The 23,697-nt window shown below is 41.1% G+C and overlaps 1 protein-coding gene across 1 annotated transcript; it reads right to left on the bottom strand.

The window, feature by feature from the left end:
* Positions 1 to 432: 432 nt before the first annotated feature.
* SLC22A3 (solute carrier family 22 member 3) lies at positions 433 to 20,957 on the bottom strand. The gene is made up of 11 exons (XM_081855178.1): positions 20,279 to 20,957; positions 13,458 to 13,561; positions 12,161 to 12,315; positions 10,413 to 10,581; positions 9,375 to 9,492; positions 5,605 to 5,702; positions 5,283 to 5,497; positions 4,142 to 4,250; positions 3,290 to 3,402; positions 2,245 to 2,365; positions 433 to 758 (listed from the first exon to the last, which is right to left on the bottom strand). The coding sequence occupies exons 1-11, from the start codon at positions 20,690 to 20,692 to the stop codon at positions 704 to 706; spliced, it is 1,671 nt and encodes a 556-aa protein (XP_081711304.1). The 5' UTR covers positions 20,693 to 20,957; the 3' UTR covers positions 433 to 703.
* Positions 20,958 to 23,697: the final 2,740 nt, after the last annotated feature.

Below are 23,697 nucleotides of genomic sequence, written 5' to 3'. Positions count from 1 at the left end.
CCCAATCCATACTACACATATTGCATCCTTTGCCGTGCAGAACAAGTGATTTTAGTATATTCATTTGTTTTTATTGTTCCATTTTTATTCCACTTTTTACCCTTTTTAAAACCTTTATTAAACTTTTTTGAAAATAAACTAAATCAAACCAAATAGATGCAAAGGGTAAGTTATTAACATAAGAGGCTTAAGGCATCTCAATAAATATACATACTTTTTATTCTGTCTTTGAAATAAGAATTTGTTTCCCCTGTTCTCATTCAGTTCCACTGGGGTATTTGAATGGCTATATTTTTCTTGTTATTTATCACAATGTTGTGGATTCCTTCAGTGTATTTCCTGTTTCTCCAACAGAAGTGTGAAACAATTACTCTTAGGAGTTAGGGAAGATAAAGGATGGCCAGATGGCCCAGACATAAGCAAAGAGTCAAGTTTCAAATAAAACAACTTATTTAATGGAAATTATTTCTCTTCTACAAAATCCACATATAACAGTTTCCCACCTGGAAACAATAGGCTCAGAAAACACATTCATACTCCCAAAGTCATAGAAAAATATTATATTTACTTTAAGTGTCTTTTAGGGATTTTTATTATGGAGAAACAGGATCCATTTTCTCCATCTGGCATGATAATGGCATCCACTGGACATCAGACTGAAAGCCAGGTGATTGGCGGTGCCCTCAGAACATTTGGCAAATGATCAAACATATGTGCTGGAAATCTGATGTTTCTGTTTCCCACACCTTCTGCTGAAACTGTGGTGATAAAAGGAAAGAGAAAAAAGAAGAAAAGTCATGCTTTAAAGGTGGGACAAAGCTTTGATTTAAGCAGAAATGTATGCTTTTAAAAATCACGCTAATCTTTGATGAAAACCGCTGTCGCTGAAGATAGCACTACAAGGGAAGTGGCTATGGGAGCTGAGTGGTATACTGTAGAGATTATAGTATCAGACTAGGAAGACCCAGATTCAAATCCATACTCAGACTTGAGGCTTACTGGGGCAGTTACTGTTTCTAAGCATCACTTCTCTGTCAGCGTTCTTGTAAGGATAAAATGCGGTGGGGAAGATAGGGACAGAATAACAGATTGTTGCATATGCCACTCCAATCTCTGAGTGGTGCAATATTCCAGGGGGTTCCAGGATTCACTTTCCTTGGAATGAGGGACAGTGGAGACTGTGGTTTATTTACACATGGATACAACCTGAGCCCACGATGGAGGGGCTCATGGCATCAACACCCCAGAAGGTCTCGCTTCTCCCATTGTTACAGTCTTGGATTCCAGTAAAAATACAGCATGGCTCTCACTCTCTGCTTCTGCCTGCTTCTAGCTTCCCTCCCTCTCTCACATCACTCTGGCTACTGTGCTTCTTACTACCAGCCAGGTGAGGCAGGGGCCTACCCATTGCCCTCTGGCACAAAGCAACTTCCTTTCTTATACTAACAACCCATACTTAGGACCAGTGCTTTTTCCCCCCTTAAAAAAACATTTAGGGATACAGTGGTACCTCGGGTTAAGAACTTAATTTGTTCTGGAGGTCCATTCTTAATCTGAAACTGTTCTTAACCTGAGGTACCACTTTAGCTAATGGGGCCTCCCGCTGCCACCGTGCCGCCAGAGCACGATTTCTGTTCTCATCCTGAAGCAAAGTTCTTAACCCGAGGTACTATTTCTGGGTTAGTGGAGTCTGTAACCTGAAGCGACTGTAACCTGAAGCATCTGTAACCCAAGGTACCACTGTACTCTCATTTCCCTACTTATATTGAAATACTGCCCCTCAATGAGGCCAAACTTAGATTCACAAAACGTTTAGGGGTATGCGTCCCCCCAGGAAGAAAGCACTGCTTAGGAGCAGGTAACTCACCAAAACCCTGCCTGTCTCCCTTAACAATGGAATCCTCAAACTCACACCACTATGCTGCCTTGAACTGCCTGGTGGGCAGGGTATAAACACAACAAATAAATTAGCACCAATAGCAGCTTCCCTGAAAACAGCAGATTGGAATAGGGATTTTCATAAGGACTACAGCATGAGGTGCAGGGGTGAGGTTAACTGCTTCCATCCACCCAGCTACCCATCTCAATCTGACTAGCTCCCCTCAATGCTTTATATTTGTTTTTTAAAAGCACACATATGCAAGTTCAAGGGCACATTTAACGAACAGTTTGGTGCTTGAGGCTAATGAAAGGTCTGGAGAAGGAACCATTTGAAATCCCAAGAAAGCGTATGAGATTATTTACGGGTAGATAGCAGTGCAGGCATTTGGCAGTTGTTCCACATCCTCAACTGTCTCCGGTAAGGGAAGGCCCTTTGTCTCCGGTAAAAATGTGACCAGAAGCCCACATAGAATGGAAAGTATACCTGTCAAAATGTGAAGCAGGAAACATACAGTATGTCACATGGAATGAGAAATAATATTTAACACTACAGTTTTAGATAGTTCAGAGGCAGGGGACAAGAAAATGTGGGGGAAGCCCTAATTGCTGGGCAGGGGGGAGTGAGTGGTTTATGTGTATATATGCATGTTTATGGGTGGATGTTTATGAAGGGATGCAGGGGCACCAGCTCTTGGGGGCCCAACCCTTTTGGGGGCCCCAATATTAGCCCCCAAGTTAGCACCTCTGAATGGATGTGTGTCGTGAGGAACACATCCCTCAGGCTGGTTATTCTAAGAGCTACTATTTAACTTTAATAATTGGTGCCTGAGTTTGCCTTTTTCCTCTTCCCTACCTCTCCCCTTTCACTTTTGTGCCATGTCTTTTAGACTGAAAGCCTGCAAGCAGGGACTATCTTGTTTATATTGTTATGTAAGCGGTTTTAATTGATTGTGTGGGAGACTTTTTGGCTAAAGAGCAGAGCACAAGTTCTCTAAATAAATAAAAGTAGTATGTAAATCAACTTAATGATGATATTGTTAAGGATTTCTATTACCTACAATACAGTGTTGGTACCTATCCCGCACAATTACACATAAGGAACTGGGCACTGCTGTACTTGTCCCGCTGACAACTCTCCAAAGGACAGGACTGTTCGGTGCTTTCCGAAGTGTAGAGTCAGTGTGGATGGTATCAGAAGGGTGATCTGAAAATTCACTGGGAGAAAGTGGTCGTGGGAAGTGGCTCTCAGCATCACACTTTGCTTTGGGGTGGGGGGATAATTGTATGGCAAAATAGAGCTACAAAACAGTAGTGAGTGTGGAATCCCAATCCCAATATTACTTCCTGAAAGAATCAGAAAAAGAAGAGCCATCTTTGAAAAGAGGTCACTTTTAAAACAATATCTTACAATAAACAATCAGAGGCAGCTCTGACCAGTAGGCTGCTAGCCGGTAGAGAAGAAATGGGGCTAAAATTCCCCCTATGTCACACAGTCCTGAGCACAACGAAACACCAAAGTTTCTATAGGGAAAGAAAAGAGAATATATTACTCAGGATTTATGCACTAGCTTCCAAGATGCTTTACTGTACCTACTTTTCACATGATACCTCCATTCCACTCTGGTTTGCTTTCTTTAACGAACTCCAGATTTGGCCTTTAAGTCAGGATATAAGCCTATCAACAGGCACTTGCAAAAGTGATGATAGCAAGAATGCACTTTGTTCTAGACCACACTTCCCCAACCTCCCACACCCCAGATATATTGGATCCCAACTTGCTTCACCCCCAGAGTTGTGGTTAAACCACATTCATATACTGCTTTTGGAACTGTTTCTTTAGGAATGTCCTAGTCCTAGAAATATTGGGGTTTGTTTGGCTCGTTTTATACGGGAATGCTAAGGAGACTTCATTCAAACCACTGGAGAGCAGGGCTGTGAACTGAGGATTTTTAAATTTTAGACTCTGAGCAAACTGTGGCATGCGACTGCCTTGTAAATGATTTTCTCTATCATTTCGCCAGTGTTTTTTTTATAGAACTCCCACTTTTTTTAATGGACAACTCTAAGTCCCAATGAACTCAGTGGGGCTTACTTCTGAGTGGGCATGCATAGGTTAGCAATGCACATGTATGAGCCACTTCACTGCTTGATTTAATCTGTCAGGTTAACCATCATTTCTGCTCCACTGCTATTTCCTCCCCCAACCCAAGCCCACATCTATGTGGATTACCCCCCCCCCCAAAGTGCTTATTCCATTTACCTGAATATTGTAGGATACAATTCAGAATTCACAAGATAGACAAGCTCAAAAGTTATGGTGATCCCCAGTCTTGCCAAGATGGCGCATGATGTACTTAGCCATGGTATATCTGTGGAGGATACATGCAGATGAAACACTAAAAGGATTTCTTTAACCATGGAAACCAAAAATCAAGATCCTATTCCTGATCCATTTCACAATGAATTCGTATCCTTCTCATCTAACCCCTGTTGCTTCAGCAAAGCTTCTTCACGGATAAATGAGCAAAATAAGTGATGCTATATTCTACTCAAATGAGGTCAGAAGTGGAGAATCATTTGATTATGAATGGACAAAATGGAAGTTTAAAAGAGATATTATTTGTTCACCATTGGTACCTGCCCCAATATTAAGGGAAGGTATTTAATTTTAATCAATAACAATAAATGAGCTAGAAATGCAACCTCGATTTGAAAATAATTAGCAGCGTTACTCACATTTCACATTTACCAGCAGGTGGCACTAAAATACCACTTTTCATTATGCAGCGGCCAATTTAGCTTTAAAGCAGAGCAATGTGAAGCAATGCCAGAGATTCCCCATTAGTTTTCTAGGGTTGCCATATTTCAAAAAGTGAAAATCTCGACAGAAAAGTTGTTGAACTTTTCTTTGGGGTGGGGGCGGGGCAAAATTGCAAAAAAATGCTGTTTTTGAGCTATTTTTTATTTTTTAAAAACGGCAAAAACGGCACTGTTGAGATGGCTGACACATGTCTGGATTTTTCCAGACATTTAATCCAATTTGCCTCTGGGCACTGCTGTCAACTGCTGTATTCTGTGCATGTCCAGGAAATCCTGGGCATATGGCAACCCTAGTTTTGCTCATTAGGAAAGAAAATGAAAAGCAACAGCAGCACAATACCTTTTATTAAGACTCAATATAAGGTCACAGAGCAGTGTGTGCAAGCTTTTCTGGAGTCTGCCATTATTTCCAAGAAGAAATGCAAAATCATATTTCAGCAAGCTTCTGTTCCAAGATATGGTTGGGGGGGTGTTTCACATATTTTAAAATGTGTGTGTGCGCGCACACACACCTGTGGTCTGCCTTGAAAGACAAGGGTGAGTTAGCAACTAAAACAAGCAAATAAAAACGAAAAGGTTACCTTTGGGCAAGAATGCGGTCATTAAGCATGCAGCACCTGCCATGAAGGCACTTGTTGCAAAGAGAGGGCGCCTGCCAATGCGGTCAATTGTCAATAAGATTAGAAAAGCTGAAGGCAATTCCATCAGTGCTGAGACAAAGAACTCCAAATACAGATTTCCTTCTATGATTCCCAGGCGCAAGACAAGCCCTTGATAAACCACTGCACTTGTGAACCTTAAAAAGGAAGAGAAAAAAAACAGCTGCAAAAGGTTCAAAGCAGGCTGGATTGCATGGCAAAGGCCAAAGGGGAAAGCCACAGAGGCAACACAGCTGGGACTCACCAGGCATACATCAGGATTAGAGTGAACTTTCTCATCTGTGGAGTTCTAACCAGTTCGAGGAGAGACGGATTGCTAACCTCCTTGTCGGAGAGACTGATCTAAGTAAAAGAAACAGATACCAAAACCCAAATATAATAATAAGTTATTATTTATACGCTGCCCATCTGGCTGGGCTTCCCCAGCCACTCTGGGCGGCTTCCAACAAAATATTAAAATACAGTAATGCATCAAACATTAAAAGTTTCCCTAAACAGGGCTGCCTTCAGATGCCTGGTAGTTGTTGCTCTCTTTGACATCTGGTGGGAGGGCGTTCCGCAGGGTGGGTGCCACTACCGAGAAGGCCCTCTGTCTGCTTCCCTGTAACTTGGCTTCTCGCAGTGAGGGAACTGCCAGAAGGCCCTTGGCACTGGACCTCAGTGTCCGGGTAGAATGATGGGGGTGGAGACGCTGCTTCAGATATACTGGACCAAGGTCATTTAGGGCTTCAGAGGAGTTTGTACACATAGAAGTGGTATAGAAATGAAACATCCACATAAAAATATGAAAAGTACGGGTTGATGGCAAGTGGAGAGAGCCAGGATTTGCTGCCTGATGTTCCACATGCTCTGAACAATTCATAAAATAATTTAAACAAATAATATCATATAAAACCTTGGGGAGAAGGGGAGATACTTGGACTATATCTACCAAATATTTTGCTTACTTTCAGGGAGGAATATTTATTACCCTTTTTAAATACTGCTGTCAAATAAGACAAGGAACCTTGGGCGTGAGTAACTTGGGGCTACAGCTCATCAATATGCAACCGCCCCCCAAAAAAAACAATATAAGGGTGTTAGGCATTCAGATCAAAATCCAATGTACAACCAAATGAGTTTTCATCAAAGCATTAATATTAAACATTAAGTGTTATTTTTGACTGTCATATTTTTACAGAAAATATGAAACTATTTGCATAATACTGCAAAAGCAGAAAAGCAATCTAGCACAAATTTTAAAAATGATTTATTTTTAAAGGTTGACATTCTGGTTTTTCTAGTTCACATGATAGCAAATATTGTAACTTTTTGATTTTGCTAGGCTTTTACTATTTGGGGAGTTCTTCTATTTGAGTTTATTTCGGTTTTTATTTTGTTGCTTTATGATGTGTGTGTGTGCGTGTGTGTGTGCACGCGCGTGTGCTTAATTGTACTTCTAAGATTTCATGTTTTTATTGTAAAATATCCTAGTAATTTTTGTCATTTAAAGGTGGAACAGAAACAGAATAAACAGGAAGAAGTATAGACAATATTTAGTTATGTGTGATGCTGCCTTAGACTGAGTTAGAGAACTCAGTTGTCCAAACTGTTCGGTGCTGTCTTAATATGCACAGCAGCATATATGCACACCCAGCAGGTGAAGCCATGGCACTCAGTCTACCTCCTCACAGCTGAGCTGCTGCTGTTTTTTGGGAAGAGAGTCAGTGGAATGGAGGTAGAAGGGAGATCAGAATGCTTCAAATACAGTGGTAAGAGTGCCAGATTGGCTCCCCGATGCACTGGCACCATTCTGACCTCCCTGCCACTTCCCTCTTCCCCTCCGAATAGGCAGCAACTCTCAGAAAAGCACAAACAAAAATATTTTGTCAACCTTGATAAACGAAAAGAAAATACTTGTGCATTTTCACTTTTTAAACTCAAATCAGCACTGATTTTGCTCACTTCTAGCCTTGGGCCCCTCACCAACTCTCAGCCTAACCTACCTCACATGGCTGTTGTGAACATATAAGATTAAATAAAATGACTAAATAAAAAAAAGACTCAGTGCTTCTGTCATAAACCTCAAACTTTGATTCTTTAAGCAGAGTGATGCATCTTTGGACTATAAAAGACCATGTTTTTCTCTTCCTCTCTAAGTATAGCTCCAAAGCTTCAACCAATCCTCACCTCTCCCCCCACCTTTGTTGTTGTTGGAGAAGAAGAATGCTCTGTTGTACAAAGTAAAGAAATTATAATGAAAACAACTCTACAACACCACACAGTTCAATGCCACACAGCTCATCATCATTACAGCAGGTTTATCACCACCAGGGCATTAGCATGCCTACAAAAGATACAATACAACAAATTTTCTCAAACTCAGAGCTTCGCTTTGAAAAGCAGAGCTGTGTAAACTTGGAACTAGGAACTCCACTGAGAGTACAGCCTGTGAAATGCACTTGACCCTCCCATTATCACACTTCCGGGAGCATCGTGCTCTCCTTCTGGGCGTAGAATCAAGAATGACTGAACTTGTGTATCCAAAAGGATCTGGAACGGTTCCGAAGTGCAGCTTAGAAGCCTTAGACTATTACTGAGGGCTAAGCAATTGCAGCTGTGACTAAATTAGGGTCACCCAGCTGTGGATACTACTTAAAAATATAGGCTAGGATGTTTGGGAACGATGAGGAGAGAGTAATACTAGCCTGGACATCAAGGTCACCATTCTAAAAATACTGAGATGTTGAACAAACTGAAGAATCTGAACAGATGGACATCATGCAATCCACACATTCCCTTGTCCGTAATCTGATCACATGAAAATATGATCTTCACAATATGGCTGACAGACAACGCGTTTGGAAGATGTATGGCAAAAGCAACTCTTTCATGTATGGCTGTTTAAAAAAGGAAATTTACAAAAAACTGCAGTACCTTTTGTGTTGATTTACACTGATATAGTATAGGATCCTCTGATTTTGGGGAAGGAAAGTATTGAATTCTGCATCTGCTGCTTTTAACATTACTAAATATTTTGAGGGAAATGTCCTTTAAGTTGCTAGACTTCCAACAATCCTCCTGGAGAAGAATACTGCTGCTCTGGAAGAGGCCTGATGTCTGCCTGAGCAGGCAGGGGCCTGCAATTATTGACAGGCCTCCCACTGGTGGTAGCCAGTGTAGAGTTCCCAAAAGGGGTGTTTTGGGATATGTGTAGGTTTGGGCCAGTTACAGATCCCCTGAATCATCATCATCATCATCATCATCATCCTTCTTCTTCTTCTTCTTCCCATGAGGGGCCCTGATTCCAACATCTCTGTTGCACCAGCTGGTGTAGTAAAACCATCCTGACCAACAGGAGTTTGGATGTGGTGGTGGCCCACTGTCCTGTTTGCATAGTTAGTATTTCTCTTGGTAACTAATTGAGCAACAGCAACGTTTTCAAAGCACCTACAGCAACTAAGTGCAGTACATAAGACAAATGAAAGAAAGATCACATGCAAGCCCTGCCATCAGGTTTCCACTCCCAAGAGGCCAGGATCTTATATGCACGCAACAGAATGAGTCTGTGCAGACTTTCTTCTTTGTGTATTCACTGTATAAATGGTGTGTGAACGTTCGTGCGTGTGTTCAAGACATCTGACAGCTGACCATAGCTGTCAACTTTTCCCTTTTCTTGCGAGGAATCCTATTCGGAATAAGGGAAGTTCCCTTTAAAAAAGGGAAATGTTGACAGCTATGCAGCTGACCTGCCTCCAATATGACATATCCTGATGGCCCAATTTGCCAATGTGCACATGTTCAGCACAACATCTGAAAGATGAGCAGGAGTGAAACACACCCCAGAGCAAGCCCTTAATACCAAAAAACAGGTACAAAATGGGGGAAATCATCTCCTCCACCCTCCAGCTAACAGTTAGATGGCCACAGGGCGAGAAACAGAAAACCCAACAGCACAAACTGAACATGCCTTGCTAACACCATGACGATGCTAAAAGTGGTGCATTTGATTCTTAGCACGTATATGCTGAGTACCTCAGTATAATGTGGTGGAAGACATTTCCCATTGTCTTTGGCGATGGACTGAATGATCTTTAGGGCTTTTTCTCCTTTTTTACGTGTCAGTAGCCACCGTGGAGATTCAGGTACTGCCCTGCAAAAGTAGAGACGCTGGTGAGGATGTATCTGCAAGCTGTGTTCAGAAACCAAATAGATTTATTGCCTCTAAGAAGGCAAGAAGCTAATCAACATCCCTGTGCAGTTCTCCTGCCTTCCAATTTTTTCCTGGCAAGCTGGAAGCTCTTTAATCCTCCTGTGTGAATGTGTGTGTGTTTGTGTGAAGGCTGAAACAAGCATCCCATGGAGTCAGCAAGCAATTTGACACTGCACACAGTAGAAGCCTGGTATAAGTGACCCACATAATGCTGATGATTCTGTCCATTTTTTATACATAGTTGGACAAAGAAGCACGTAAATTATGTGGATGACTTGTAATATGATCCCTGGAAACTAGCGAAATGCAAACTAGATTCTAAAGGGAATGTTGCATAGTCAATTTCAGAAACTTTCAGAATTGATTGTAAATTCTGAACTGAACTGAAAAAACTTGGAGTTTACCTTGAAGAGATAGATCAACTCTTTGTAAATAGCACTCCTATTTGTCCATATTTTACACAAACTATATCTGTGGCTTGTGGTTCTATATTCAGCCATAACTCTTTTCAAGTATGTTCAAATAGGTATACTGTTTATAGATGTGGGCTTATATTTAAAAAGGCACAATTTGGGGAGGAGGTTACTGATGATAACTTTCTGTGTTCTTAAACAAAGTATTTTGTTTACATTGTGCTTTAGAGTATTCAAAGCTCTTCAAAGGCATACCACAGCAATCCTTATAATTCTGAATGAAGGTCAGTATTATCGCTCCCATACAGTAGATGTGGGCAATTTAATGAGCTGTGAGACAGAGGACTTCTCATAATTACTAAAGCTCCCAGTTTATACTACAGGACCTCATACTGTGTACTATATAATTATTCTAAAGATACGAGAAAGAAAATAACATGAAATTACCAGTAATACAACAGGAAGAGGAAGTTGGGGAGTGTCGTAGCTAGCTGAATCTCTCGCCATGTGGGAATGAGATAAGCAATTCCAGGAAGAATCACAACTCCAAGGGTGAAAAAGATCTGAATTACAATTCCAACAATCCTTCGCTGATCTGAACCAACTATCTCTGTCACTGAATACAGAAATGGAGAAAATAAAAGACATTGAAAGGAAACAGCCTGCACATTATTAAAACCATTAATAGGGTGATGATAGCAAGTCACTGTTCTGTGGTACACGTGGAGATATTTTGCTTTGGTATTGCTGACTTCTTTACATTAGTTGGCAGAAGAAAATTAATGTCACAGATGTCTGATGTTATGAATCTATGGCCTGGTTCAGACATAACTATCTCAGTTAACAAACCATTGTTTATTTGGCTAAGAACAAGTGGTTAGCCTAGACATTCATCCCTCCCTCCTTCCCTTTCATTCCCCCTTCTTTTGCACAATGTATTGCCTTAAATCACACTTTCCCATTACATCCAAACTTGGAAACTGGTTTAATCTCTGGCTACAAAAGTAGGGCATCAAACCAGATTGTTCAACAATTGACAGAAATCCTGTCATTGTTTATTAAACCAAAATAATTGTATCTGAATTGAGCCCATAACTCATTCATTGGTGAGATAGTGCATGTTGGTATTCTTTGGTCTATTACTATTGAATGAGCATCTATGTAGCTTCATATGTATAAAAATGTCCTATAAAGAACACATTTTTCTTCTCCTGAGTGATGCTGGCTTCTGCCTACCTTCACTGTAAAACAGACGGATGTACATACCAACAATCTGTGTGATGATTCCATATTCTCCACCCCTTTAGTTTTGGGATTTAACTTTTAAAATACCACATGCACACTTCTCCCAATTAAATGTATAATTATATGTCACCTCCCCACCTTGAAAACCAAAAACGGCTCATAGAGTGTGGTGGTAAATTAGTGATGAATTACTTTCCTTTGTGCTCAAAAATGTATGTCTAAAAATCCGAACCCAACCAATGGTGACTGCATTTTTTAAAGCCAGCTCACCACTCAAATTAGGTACATCTCTGTGCATTCTTAAATTTATAAACCGTGGACTTATTTAAAATCTGGATCATATTAGATCAGCTTGTGACCAAACTATACACAATTCAGAAGCCATTATTGTCTTCAATAAACTTATTGTTTTTGCTGTCCCTGAGGCCGATAACAAAAACAGGAGAGCTATTGAGCCTCTGGTCAGCTGCTGTACATGGATCTTGTGTGGAATTTTGCCTGGTGGGTCATGAACTGGGGTGAAATGAGATGTGACCTGGGGTTAAATGTGTTGCTGCATTTCATATGCATGTTTGTTAACATTCAAGTAGCAGCTGCTGGGGATGGGATTGATAATTATCAGGACTGCAGTGTGGCAGAGAGGGAGAGTTTAACCCTTTCTCCCCTTGTTTGACAGAAATGGTTCCTTTGGAACTTTCATCAACATCAGGAAGAAATCTCCACCACCAGCACTATCAGAATAAAATGTCTTCAAATGAACCAATCCCTGCATAATCAGCCCTCCCTTTCATGCAGTAATTTAGCAATATTCACAATGCAATCTACTGATTTTATGTGAAATGTGCCTACAGTATAATAATCCCATTCAAGAAATCCCCTTTTTTCATCTAGTATCCCACATATAACATGCATATATGAAGAGGAAGAATGGAAAACACGCCAAGTCTTACCAATGACAAAGCTTGTCATCCAGGTTCCCTTTCCAAATACACCTTGTAGAAAGCGAAATATCGAAAATACTACAATATTTGGTGCAAAAGCCACTATGAGGCCACATAGTCCTGCCCCAAAGGAAGAAATGAGGTAAATGTTGATTCTGCCGTATCTGTCAAGAACAGAGAGTGTGAGAGTAAAACAGAGAGAATAGGGTTACCTGGTACGAAAAGAGCTTTTAAGGTCTCGGCCTTTCTTCCTGGGCAATGCCTGGTTGGCAAACCAGCTCTGGGAATGGTAGGGATGCTCTCTCTCCCACTCCCACCCCTCACTAGTCACCTCACTGAAGGCAGACTGAACATATTCCTAAACTTCCTAATCTTCACACGTAATGGCATATAAAAGTGCTGTGCCAAAAACTCTCTTCCAATTTCTCTAAAATTTCGTTCCTCTACGAAAGAGACTTCTGCTGTTCTGCCTCATTCAAGGGACACTTTATAATTTTGGTGGGTGTGGACAGGGCTTTTTTTCCAGCCGGAACTCAGTTCCAACACCTCTCAGGTGGACACCATTGCCATTCTAAGAGAATGAGGAAGGTGTTCATGGTGAGTTTTGGCACCTTTGTTTCTGGAAAAATAGCACTGGGTGTGGAGTTGAGTTTACCTTATTGTGTCATTGAGTGTTTTTTTCTTTCCATTAAACATTCTCTCATATTTCCTGATCTGAAAAATCACCATGGGAAGAAGCTGCTCATGATGTCTCTTTCTGCCTTTAACTGAAGCTTGGGAGGCTGGGGTAACTTGCTTCCAAGTGCCTAAGGCTGATGTGCTTCTTTCCTTTTGCTTAAAAAACACCAATTATGTCTTTAAAAATAAATATGCAATCTAATAAAATGAACAGTTGTCAGGGGCATAGTAGATAACCTCTCTCCAGCTTCCCTTGCTAACAGGAAAGGCCAACTGAAGACATCAAATGTTTTTCAGGAAATGTGAGCACCTGGGAAGGCTACAGAATGTAGAAGGAAAGAAGAGACACTCACAAAACCTCTTGGCCACATCAAAATAATTGCAACAACCCCTCCACATTTCATGCATGAAAATTTCACTGAAATTTTATTTCACCTTTGACAATTTTCAAATGCTTTCTCCCCACATGAGTTGATGGAGAATGGATAAAAAACATGGAAGACGTTTTGGGTACAGTACTAATACAATGTAAACACTCACTCACATAAGTAAAATAACATGTGAAGCAGCCCTGTCTGCAGTGGAAGAATGACATGGTTCGTAGTTTGGTTAAAAAAGAAAAATTTACCTGTCTGAAGCGTAGCCTAGGTAAAATCCTCCTACCAAAAAACCGAGATTGAGGAGAGATTGTGTCATATCTATTAGCCATCTGTCCTCACAAACAAGGTTGTACTGTGGGAAGAAGAAAAAGATACAATAAGTTTCTGTAGAAGATAAAGTTTTTATTTGACAAAAGATTCCAGTCTTGAAAACAATATCCGAGGGAGGCTGCAGGAGAAAGGGAATCACTGTAAAAATTGCCTCCCTCCTTTTTCCCTTCATAGAAACCTTCACTGGAGCAAAAAGCCTTCTGTGACTAGAGATGTTGTTGTTGTTGTTTAGTCGTTTAGTCATGTCCGACTCTTCGTGACCCCATGGACCAGAGCACGCCAGGCACTTCTGTCTTCCACTGCCTCCCGCAGTTTGGTCAGACTCATGTTTGTAGCTTCGAGAACACTGTCCAACCATCTCGTCCTCTGTCGTCCCCTTCTCCTTGTGCCCTCCATCTTTCCCAACATCAGGGTCTTTTCCAGGGAGTCTTCTCTTCTCATGAGGTGGCCAAAGTATTGGAGCCTCAGCTTCACGATCTGTCCTTCTGTGACTAGAGATACACCTAGTCTTTTTAAAAAGGGAACTAAAACATTAGAATTGACAGTCTCTATATAAACTATGCCAGGTTTATATAGAACTAATGTTCAGTTTAAGAAACTGATAAAACTATTTAGGATCATATTTTGATGGTGGCTGGGCCTGTGAAGTCCTCTCATATGAAGTTAGGTCCAAAACATATTTGCTACCTGAGGCAAAAGACAAGATGGTGCCTCCCCCCCCGCCATTCCATGTACACAAGCCAATACTGGTAATGGGGCAACGTCCTCCACCATATTTGAGGTCAGCAGGCTAGCTTAGAAGGTGAACGGCAGGCCTAGTAGCACAAAGTTGCCCTTCAACAACTTGCTGCTGCTCCCCACCTCAAGCACCTGCTGCCTGAGGTTGCCATCTTCCTGTCTAATGGTAGGGTTGGCCATTGTTTTTCAGAGGATCATCCCTGGAAGGCCTCAGTGAAAATATAAGAAATGGGTGTAAAATGAAGGGAGTGATAGGTAAAGTGAAGACAGAAGGTGACGAAATGTAACTAAAGAAACAAATTGTTAGCACCCATGTCTTGCCTGCTGTGACATTCTTGCCAGGAACAAGACACGGGGGAGGAAATGCCACTTTCAATAGAAACCATCTGGCTTTGTCAGTCCTTGAGCTAACTTTGGTTGATACCGTATCATCTACATGATAAACATGTCTTAAACTCTGTTGTACTTCTAAGACATCACAGATAAACACTGTTTGTTCTTCCAGTGCTCAACAGCTATCTCCTGACTTAGTGCTGTGAGTGAAATGGTTCTGCCTTTTTGAGCACATCCAAGAAAAAGAAAAGTTTAAAAGAGCTAAGCAAATCTCCATCTCAGTGCTCTGATTTGTAATCCTGAAGATTTCATGAAATCTTTTTGGAAGGATTTAACCCAAATCTACTTCCAAGATTCCAGTGGGATAGCCTGATTAATACCAGTTGTCGTAGAGAACTAGTGACCTCAGTCTCTGAAAACTTGCATGAATACAATAAAACTAGCATTAGCAATAAACAGATTTTGGAGAATGCATAATTATTTAGGAGCATGATTTTTGCTTCGTCAACATGAGAAGAGCTTAAACTCTTCAACACACCATTATATCCTTGACTGAGATCACTAATTAAAATAATGAATGTAATTAATTCCAACACTGATTATCTGAGCAATTCCAGCAAGAACTAACTCCTTTTTAGCACTCCATAGCATTTTATTTATTTATTTTTAGTCTCACATTTAAACAGTCCCATCTTTTTAGTAGGACCAGTTCCCATGCTGGATTACTCAGTTTTTTATTTGGTATGTTAGGGTGTTTTTTCCCCTTAAGGGTGGTATCTGATACATAGAGTAGACCCATTGAAACCAATGCTTTTAATTAGCCATATTTGAATGCTACATTTTAGCATGATAAGATCCATACATGGGGTAGATCTGCACATTAACTTTGTGTATTGTACATTTTTTGCATCATTTTTGGTATGTAGGTTATATAGCATGTATGAAGGAGGGTTAATTGTAGGTGATGTTACAATCAACAGACTTTTATCACACATGGGCCTATATATGTACCAGGAAGAGAATCTAATTCACAGTATGTTCATTAGAATGGGTAGAAATGGTTTCAGTTAGCATGGAACTAGGATTGTTTATGATGGGTTAATTTAATTTCTGAAGTTAAATGCTTATAGCCTAAACCTGTGCAAAATAAATATTATCTAGTCCAGTGAGAAACCATTAAAATATCTATAAAAGGGGTACCAAGATTCCTTGCCAATTGTGTATTTATATTAAAACACTGACACAATCAATATTTTGAGAGGGGGGTGTTGCTTTCTTGTATTTGATTGACAATTGATTTATTGCATTTTGCTGTCATTTTATTATATTAATAAAAAGGTTTGAGGACCTCTGGGATGAAAAGCGGTATATACATGAATGGATAAATAAATCCTGCTGTCCTTAGAGCTAAGTAAGGTCTGTGTATTGATGGGGAATGTAGTACTTGGCCCTTAAAACAGCTTCAACAGCAACAGTAATGTTTCATATAGGACTTTATTATGTTGCTGACATCAGTATGTTCTAAACAACTGGATTTCTTCTTCTAGGAAACCAATTATCTTCCCACAAAGGGCATGTTAATCTGGCAAATGTTAACTTGGCAGAGCGAAAGTGTATGCAGGCAGCGGACCAGAATGTATCCTCCATGGAGGACCAAGTGTCAAGATTACAGCAAAAACAAAGCAGCTCCAGGCGTAATTTGACCTCAGAGCTTGGCAAGTACAGTACTTCCAGAAGTTTGACTCTGGCTTTAGGGGAGAAACACCCTGGGACCTGGATGAAGAACCCTTCATATTTCAGCCACTAGCCAGAATGACCGATGGTCAGGGATGGTAGAAATTGTAGTCTAACATCTGCAGGGCCACAGGTTCCCATCACCGCTCTAGAAGCTCTCTGTGCCCTCTCCTGGAGGCCTGCTACTGCTCTCGGAGAACTGTCCTCTACTGACCAGCCAGCCAGCCAGCTGTCTAGTGGGGTAGCTGGCTTATATAGCTAGATAGCTAGCCATTAACCCAACAGTACCACCTCAGAATGCACATATAGTGTTGCAACACTATCATTTTCTTGAATGCATTTTTTTTTTAGTCAAGGGTGGAGGAGGCAAAACTTCATGCCTAGGCTTTGGACAAGGCTAGGCTTCAGGCATGAGATTCCTCACCTACAGGTGTAGAAGAACTGTCTCCTTGTGCTAGGAGATTGGGGCAAGCCTACTCCTAAGCTAGTCATTAAGGCTGTGCTTGCTTACTGAGGGCTAAGCCCCATCGGACACAGCAAGACTTGCCTGAGTAAACATGCATGGGATTGTGCTACATATTGCAATAGGGAAAAACACATGCAGAGACTGAAGAGTTATAAGAACGTTAACAGTCTGGATTGGTAGTTATATCCAGACAGCCACAGAGCTTTCATTTTTCTAAAAAAGACGATGTGATTGCATCCCAATAGTCACCATCTACATTAATAGGAACACTGCTTGAAGGAAGAGGTGCAGAGTAGTGGAGCAGGATTTTCCACCCCCAAAAGTAAGCAGTAAGAAATACTTGCTGCAACAGTAAATGTTTCCTCCACATGTATCATTTGCCTCTGGTTTGGCAAAAGGTAGGAGGGCCACTGGCCACAGGTACAACTGCTGTCGCATTTCCAGCCCTCGCAGGCTTTAGAACAAAAAGTCCCTGATTCTTGCTCCATCTGCACTATGTATTTGAACATGCTACTACAGTCATGGCTTCCCCAAAGAATCCAGGGAACTGAAGTCCGATAAAATTGCTGAGAGTACTTAGAAGACCCCTGTGGCCCCTGTAGAGCAACAGTTCCCCGGGAAGAGGGATTGACTGTTAAAGCATTCTGGGAATTGTAGCTCTGTGAGGGGAAATGGGGTCTCCTAACAACTCTCCGTGCCCTTAACAAATTACAGTTCCCAGGATTCTCTGGAGGAAACCATGACTGCTTAAAGTGGTGTGATACTGCTTTAAATGGATAGTGCAGATGGGGCCTCAGTCTCTGGTATCTCTTAGTTATAGTATAATAAACAAATATCCAGTTAGAACAGGGAAAGGTCCTTGTCTGCAACCCTGGAGAGCTGCTTCCAGTCAGCATGGAGCATTTGTCTTCAACTGGTGGGTTAGGACTAGGGATGAAAGAGAACTACAACTCGTTGAAAGCTAAATATATCCAATTTGCCCTTTCCAAAATACCGTAAGAACTGAAATGCACCATCCTTCAAAATGCACAGTTATCCAAATTTTACAATGCTGTTCTCCAATCAAAGCTTAATACAATGCATATGTTAGTGGAAATTGTGCATTAAAATAAATATACTGGTGGAAATAGCATGCAAAATGCATAACATTATGAGAAATTGTTTGCAAAAATGTGCACATTTGTCAAAACTGTTTCTAGTGCTGTGTTGATTAGGATAAATTTGCACTAAAATGCGGAAGAATTTTCACGAGGATTTTTAAAAATTCACAGAAATTTTGAGAACTGAAGACTGGAAAAATGAGAAACTATGGGCCCATCCATACTTTCATTTGTTCCATGATTTCAAGTCAAGGGTCCAAGAGGGGTTTTTTTGTCCTGTGACTTTCCCTGGGAAAACCCACTGTTTACTGAAATCTGAACAAACATCAGTCCACAGACTGACATAACACAACAGCAACATTACCACCATGTGAATAACAAAAGCAAGTCCCTAAATGCATGTTGGGACTAAAGGTGAACCCAAGATTGGGAAAGTGTGAAGACTTCAGGCATACAGTAGCTTGATAGGCCAACAGCCCAGCTTAGTATAACACAGCTTTCTGTGTTCATTACAGTGTCTGAAAGCAGCTACTAATGCTACCTTATCCATCTATCCTTAAATCTGTCATATTTCAGTGTTAATGATTAACAAAATGTTACCACAGACAACCAAAGCAGGATTAAATAAAAAAGATCATTGTCCTTTTTCTCATTCTCTAATCACCCTCCTGCCTCCACCAGCAACATTTCAGCAAAACAATTTCTACTTTATTTATCTAAAGAATGTAATGATATGAGCTCCAGGAAAGAAAATGAACAATATCTAAAATACTGTAATATATTTCTATTTCTATCTTAAAATGTATACCAGATCTAATTCAAACAAAACTACCGGTAGTTCTGGAAAGTTATAGTCCACAAGTGTAATGTAAATAAGATATTATTAAAAGTGGGTTCCCTTTTACTATTTCATGAACTAATATCACGAAAGTTAGTGACATAACCTGCATACCTGATCTGCTCCTCCTGTAACTGTGCTTTCTACTGACTACTCCCTAAATAAATGCTGTTCTAACGCTGGTACTGTTTGTTTAATTATTTAATCAGTTGCTTTTATTGTTCTATTTGTTTTACTGTGTTTTAGGTAGTTTGCAATCTGCAAAGAGGTAACTACCTGAGGCAAAAGATGAGTTAGGAATACGAAAGATACAGAATGCAATACTTTTCTTTATTTCAGGACTTGCATGTGTTCCAGTCGGTGCTGAGGAATATTTGAGCACCTTTTAATAATATATTGTATTTTCAACAGGCATTGCTTCTTTATTGCACTATGCTTTGGTGCAACTTAAGATCTCTTGGTGCAAACTAACTTAGGTTACAATCCTAAATGGGCAAGTTGGTTTAGGTTCTCTTCCTTAGTTTGCAAAGAGCCTCCTTCAACATCCAAAATTCACATATCACAGATGGATCTCCACCGTAACCTGTATCAACAACACCTTCTTGCTCACTTCACCCCACCCTCTCTTTTTTTGTTCTACAACCTGTCTAAAAAAAGTTTTGTGAAACTCAAAAGCTACTGCGCTGTTTATGACTTTCAGCCCATCCAAAAATATTAAGTGGTTGTTGTGCATTGGATTTTTTCTTAATGGACCAACACAGCTAGCTGCATTTTTCATACTTGATTGTTGGTGTTTTATGACGTTTGCTCAGTTATTCTCATTTTATAAATGTCCTTGCTGGCATAGTGTTACTTTCCCCTCTCTTTTTTATGGCTGAAAATAATAAAATTGATCTGAACTCAATTTTAGATTTTCAACTTTAAGATCACAGGAAACTGCCTTGTACCAGGTCAGATTATTTGTCTGTTTAGCCCAGTTTTGCTGACAGGCAGCAGTGGGTAGAATTAGTTCCCATCACTGACTATCTGATCCTTTTTTGCAATGCCAGGGATTAAATCTAAGACCTTCTGCATGCAAAGGATGTGCACTACCAATGAGCCACTCCCTTCCTAATGTATTGTCGAATGATAAATGACAAGAAATTCATCCAGAGAGATATACACTGTCTATCTGAATTGGTGCTGCCCTTCTATACAACTGTATCACTTCAGTTTCCAAGAGGAGTCATTTACATATATTCTATTAGCCCATCCATTATCTGAAATGCCATAGCTCTCGTTATACTCTTCTATTTCGAAGAGTCAGTAGAAATGGCTCAGTTTTGGAATTTGCTCACATATTAAACACATTAAACACTGGCGCTGCTGTTTAAGGTTACCTATGAAACTTTCCAATTGCTGTTGTGGAGAAGATTAATTATCTGTGTCAACCCACCATAGTTTGCACTCCAGCCTTCTACTTATATGTATTTTATAGTCCTGTATTGCTAATGAAAATATGGCTGGAGGATGTATTTTGAATTCTCTTACCTCGCTGGCAATAGTTGAATGAGGTTCTTTGTAGAGCCAGCCATCCGGGCGGCATGTTGTAAGTGACACATTGCTCAAGCTGTTGCTGGTAAGATGAGACAGTGGGTTGGTGCAGCTAGAAGAGGTGTTATACCACTCCATGTCATACTTCTTGCACTGGGAAGAATCATTCACCAGACTTGAAGCTCGAATGGTAACGTTGTACTCCTCTTCAAATGTCCATCCACATTGCTTCCTTAATTTAGATGCATAAGGAACCCTGCACCAATATTGCTCTGGGTCCCGGCCAAGGAACACAATACCAACAAATAAGAAGGAAAAGGTTATACCAGTCTGGCAAAGGAGGAGGAAGACCCGCTTTTGAAACCTTCCAAATTCCCCAGCCTCTTTTAGAAACTCTTCAAAAGACGGCATTGTAGACAGTTCCTCCCCTCCTCCAAGTCAGATGAATCCAAGAGGTGACACAGCGTCAACTGCTCTCAAACTTTGTGGCTGTTGCCGGTGCTTCCTATAAATCATGTACGCGCAATCTCTCTCTTCTTTCTCTGTCTTCCTCTCTGTCTCCCTCAGCTACACACACATGCAATCAAGTAGCAAAAGCAATGCCGGGGCAGAGCAAAGTTACACACACACACACACACACACACACACACACACACACACACGAGTTGTACTGTCAGTTTGGCACAATGCTTACGCACAGAACTGTAGGATTTCACTATACACTTGGCACGCATGCTGCCCCAAAGAAGGGGGCGTATATATTTTTTCTGTCTACCCAAAGGAGAGATTATGTAATCAAAATGGTTAACTCTTTAGGGACATGCAAACAGCCGAATATAAAGCAGAACTGTGGTCGTTTCCCATAAAAATGAATCCACATTTGTCAAATTGAGCAGAAATTATGGGAAAGGATCCACTTTGTTAAAATCCATTAAACTTCTCCCTCCCCAAAACACTTGGGTTCTTGCTACTGTAGCGGTTAATTAACTTATTTCAGTTGGTAATTGGAATAGATAACCACATAGGTTACTGCCAAGAGGTTATAATGTGGGTCCAGTGGTGTGAGGGGGAACCAGACATGGAGAATATCAGCTGCTGGCAGTTAGAAACAGTGGAAATGAAGAAAAATGAAAGAGAAAAGAGGTGAAGCGAAAAGGTAGCTAGAAGAGTCACTACTAAGAAGATGAGGAGCAATCATGGGCGTCCACAAGACATTTTACTGAAGGGGCAAAGTAAATACTCCAAATTAATAAATAAACATGTGTAGTTGAAAAGTGAGAGCAGGCAGGTTTTTCACTTTAAAAAATGAGGAGAATGGTGCCTGCACTATTTGCCACATCGCTCAAAAATGAATGCTGGAAATATGGGAATTGTGGTTCATTTGGTGGCACAGGAGGCTGTTCCTCTCCCCACTGGGCACCCCTGCAACCAAGCATGGAACAACAGAAACTTTAAGGGAACATTCAAGTCAGGCTGACTGACTGTCCTCTATCTATGATAGATAATTGGCAGTGTTGCCACAATAATCAAAAAATGGTTTGGGGTGTGTGTGCTCTATCATGTTTTCGTTTTCTCATGTTTATGCTTCTTAATTAAAAGTTTTTCCTGTTTAACTAGAGCAGTGCACAAATTAACCACTCAAAATTACCCAACCTTTTCTGTGGGTAGGATAACTGTGGTGCGTGGGGGGCAGGGAATATTTTAGTAAATTTGTCCAAGGGAAGGGGAGGAGAAAAGCCCCAACGATTTCGGGGGGGGGGGGGCTCACCAGTGGGAGTAGCAGAGCTACTTGCTTGGTTCCCCTAAAAGGTTTAGATTTTTGCTTGTGGCAGTGACCACAACTGTAGTTGGAGGCCTGGGAGTCATTTTGCACCCTCCACAATGCCCCAAATTTAGCACGGTTCCAGGACATTAAAGGGGGTGGGAGCAGAGAGACACCACAAAAAATGGTGGAGAATATTTAGGCAAAGTTCTGCAATACTGCCTTCTTTTAAGAGGGAGACAGGGCTCTACTTGTCTTATAAAATATATAACAAACCATGGCAAAGTGACCATGCACAGGCAATGTAGATAGAACAGTGGTTTTCAACCAGTGTGCCGTGGAACCCTGGGCTGCCTGGAAAGATGGTCAGGGGTGCTGCGGGCAAACTGGCCTCTGTCCCTCTTTCCTTCCCTCCCTCCTCTGATGCCCTCTCACATCTCTGCCTCCCAAAGTCTTGCACAGCTGTTTGTTGCAGCAACTCTGGCTACAAGCTCCCCAGGTCAGGGGTCAGCAACCCTTTTCAGCCGTGGGCCGGTCCACCATCCCTCAGATCATGTGGTGGGCCGGACTATATTTTGAAAATAAAAATAAAAATGAACGAATTCCTATGCCCCACAAATAATCCAGAGAAGCATTTTAAATAAAAGCACACATTCTACTATGTAAAAACACCAGGCAGGCCCCACAATTAACACAGAGATGCATTTTAAATAAAAGGACACAGTATACTGATGTAAAAACATGCTGATTCCCGGACAGTCTGCGGGCCAGATTGTGAAGGCGAATGGGCCGTATCTGGCCCCCGGGCCTTAGGTTGCCTACCCCGGCCCCAGGTGAATGGTGTCTCTAGGGCTGGCCAGAGGGTGCTTCCCAGGCCCCTGTGGAGCAGTGGGAGGAGGTACCTCTCTTTGGGGCAGGCAGCTCAGAGACCAGGGGCGGCTGCCCAGAGGACTCCCAAGGAGAGGGGAGAAGAGAGGAGGCCGAGGGAACACTCCACAAGAGAGGGTGTTTGAAAAGGGGTGAGGGGCTGACAACTCTGCAGGCAAGGGGTGACACAACTGGGCACCTGAGCCCCACAGAGGTGCTGCAGAAAGAATGTAGTTGGTCAAGCAAGACATGGACTGGAAAAGGTTGAAAAGGTTTTGCTTCTTTTACGTCATCACTTCTATTTTCTTCTTTCTTCTTCTGTCTTTTCATTTCTTTTCCAAAAGGTGGCAACACTGGATAGATTTAGATATATCCCACGCCTCGGGGTCAGCATAACAACTTGTAGATTAACCCTAAGACATGGGAAATGTCATTTTTCCATCAGCTGTATCCACAGGGTTCCCACCTTTTGAAAAGCATAATGTTGTTATTTCCATGGATTTAAAGCTATTTTTAACCATTCCATTAGCTGATGTAAATACCAGCCATTACAGAATAGTAGTAATAACAAACTTGCTCTGTAAAAGGACAGGAATCCCTGGGCACATCTGTAGGCAGAAGGCTAAAATGGGAAAGAAAGATAAAAGAGAGTCAGGGATTCAGTGTTAAACTGATGTTAGGGGAAAGAAAACTTCAATTAAACGCACAATAAAAGATCCCAAGAATGTTTTGTCTGATAATATTGTTGCCAAGTCATTACATTCCAGTGTTTTCCATTTAATCTTCC

Source organism: Podarcis erhardii (assembly GCF_964252035.2).
Source record: "Podarcis erhardii genome assembly, chromosome: 3".
Lineage (NCBI taxonomy): Eukaryota > Metazoa > Chordata > Lepidosauria > Squamata > Lacertidae > Podarcis > Podarcis erhardii.
Note: the sequence above shows the minus strand (reverse complement) of the source record. Positions and strands in the feature narration are given on the sequence as shown.

Excerpts from the sequence above, each read along its gene's own strand:
- SLC22A3 (XM_081855178.1), bottom strand. The coding sequence starts at position 20,692 with ATGCCGTCTTTTGAAGAGTTTCTAAAAGAGGCTGGGGAATTTGGAAGG. Across the intron at positions 12,316-13,457 it reads CTAGGCTACGCTTCAGACAG|ATACGGCAGAATCAACATTT; the intron begins GTAAATTTTTCT and ends TGTTCTTGACAG. Across the intron at positions 759-2,244 it reads GCCTGCACTGCTATCTACCC|TTTCAGCAGAAGGTGTGGGA; the intron begins GTAAATAATCTC and ends TTATCACCACAG.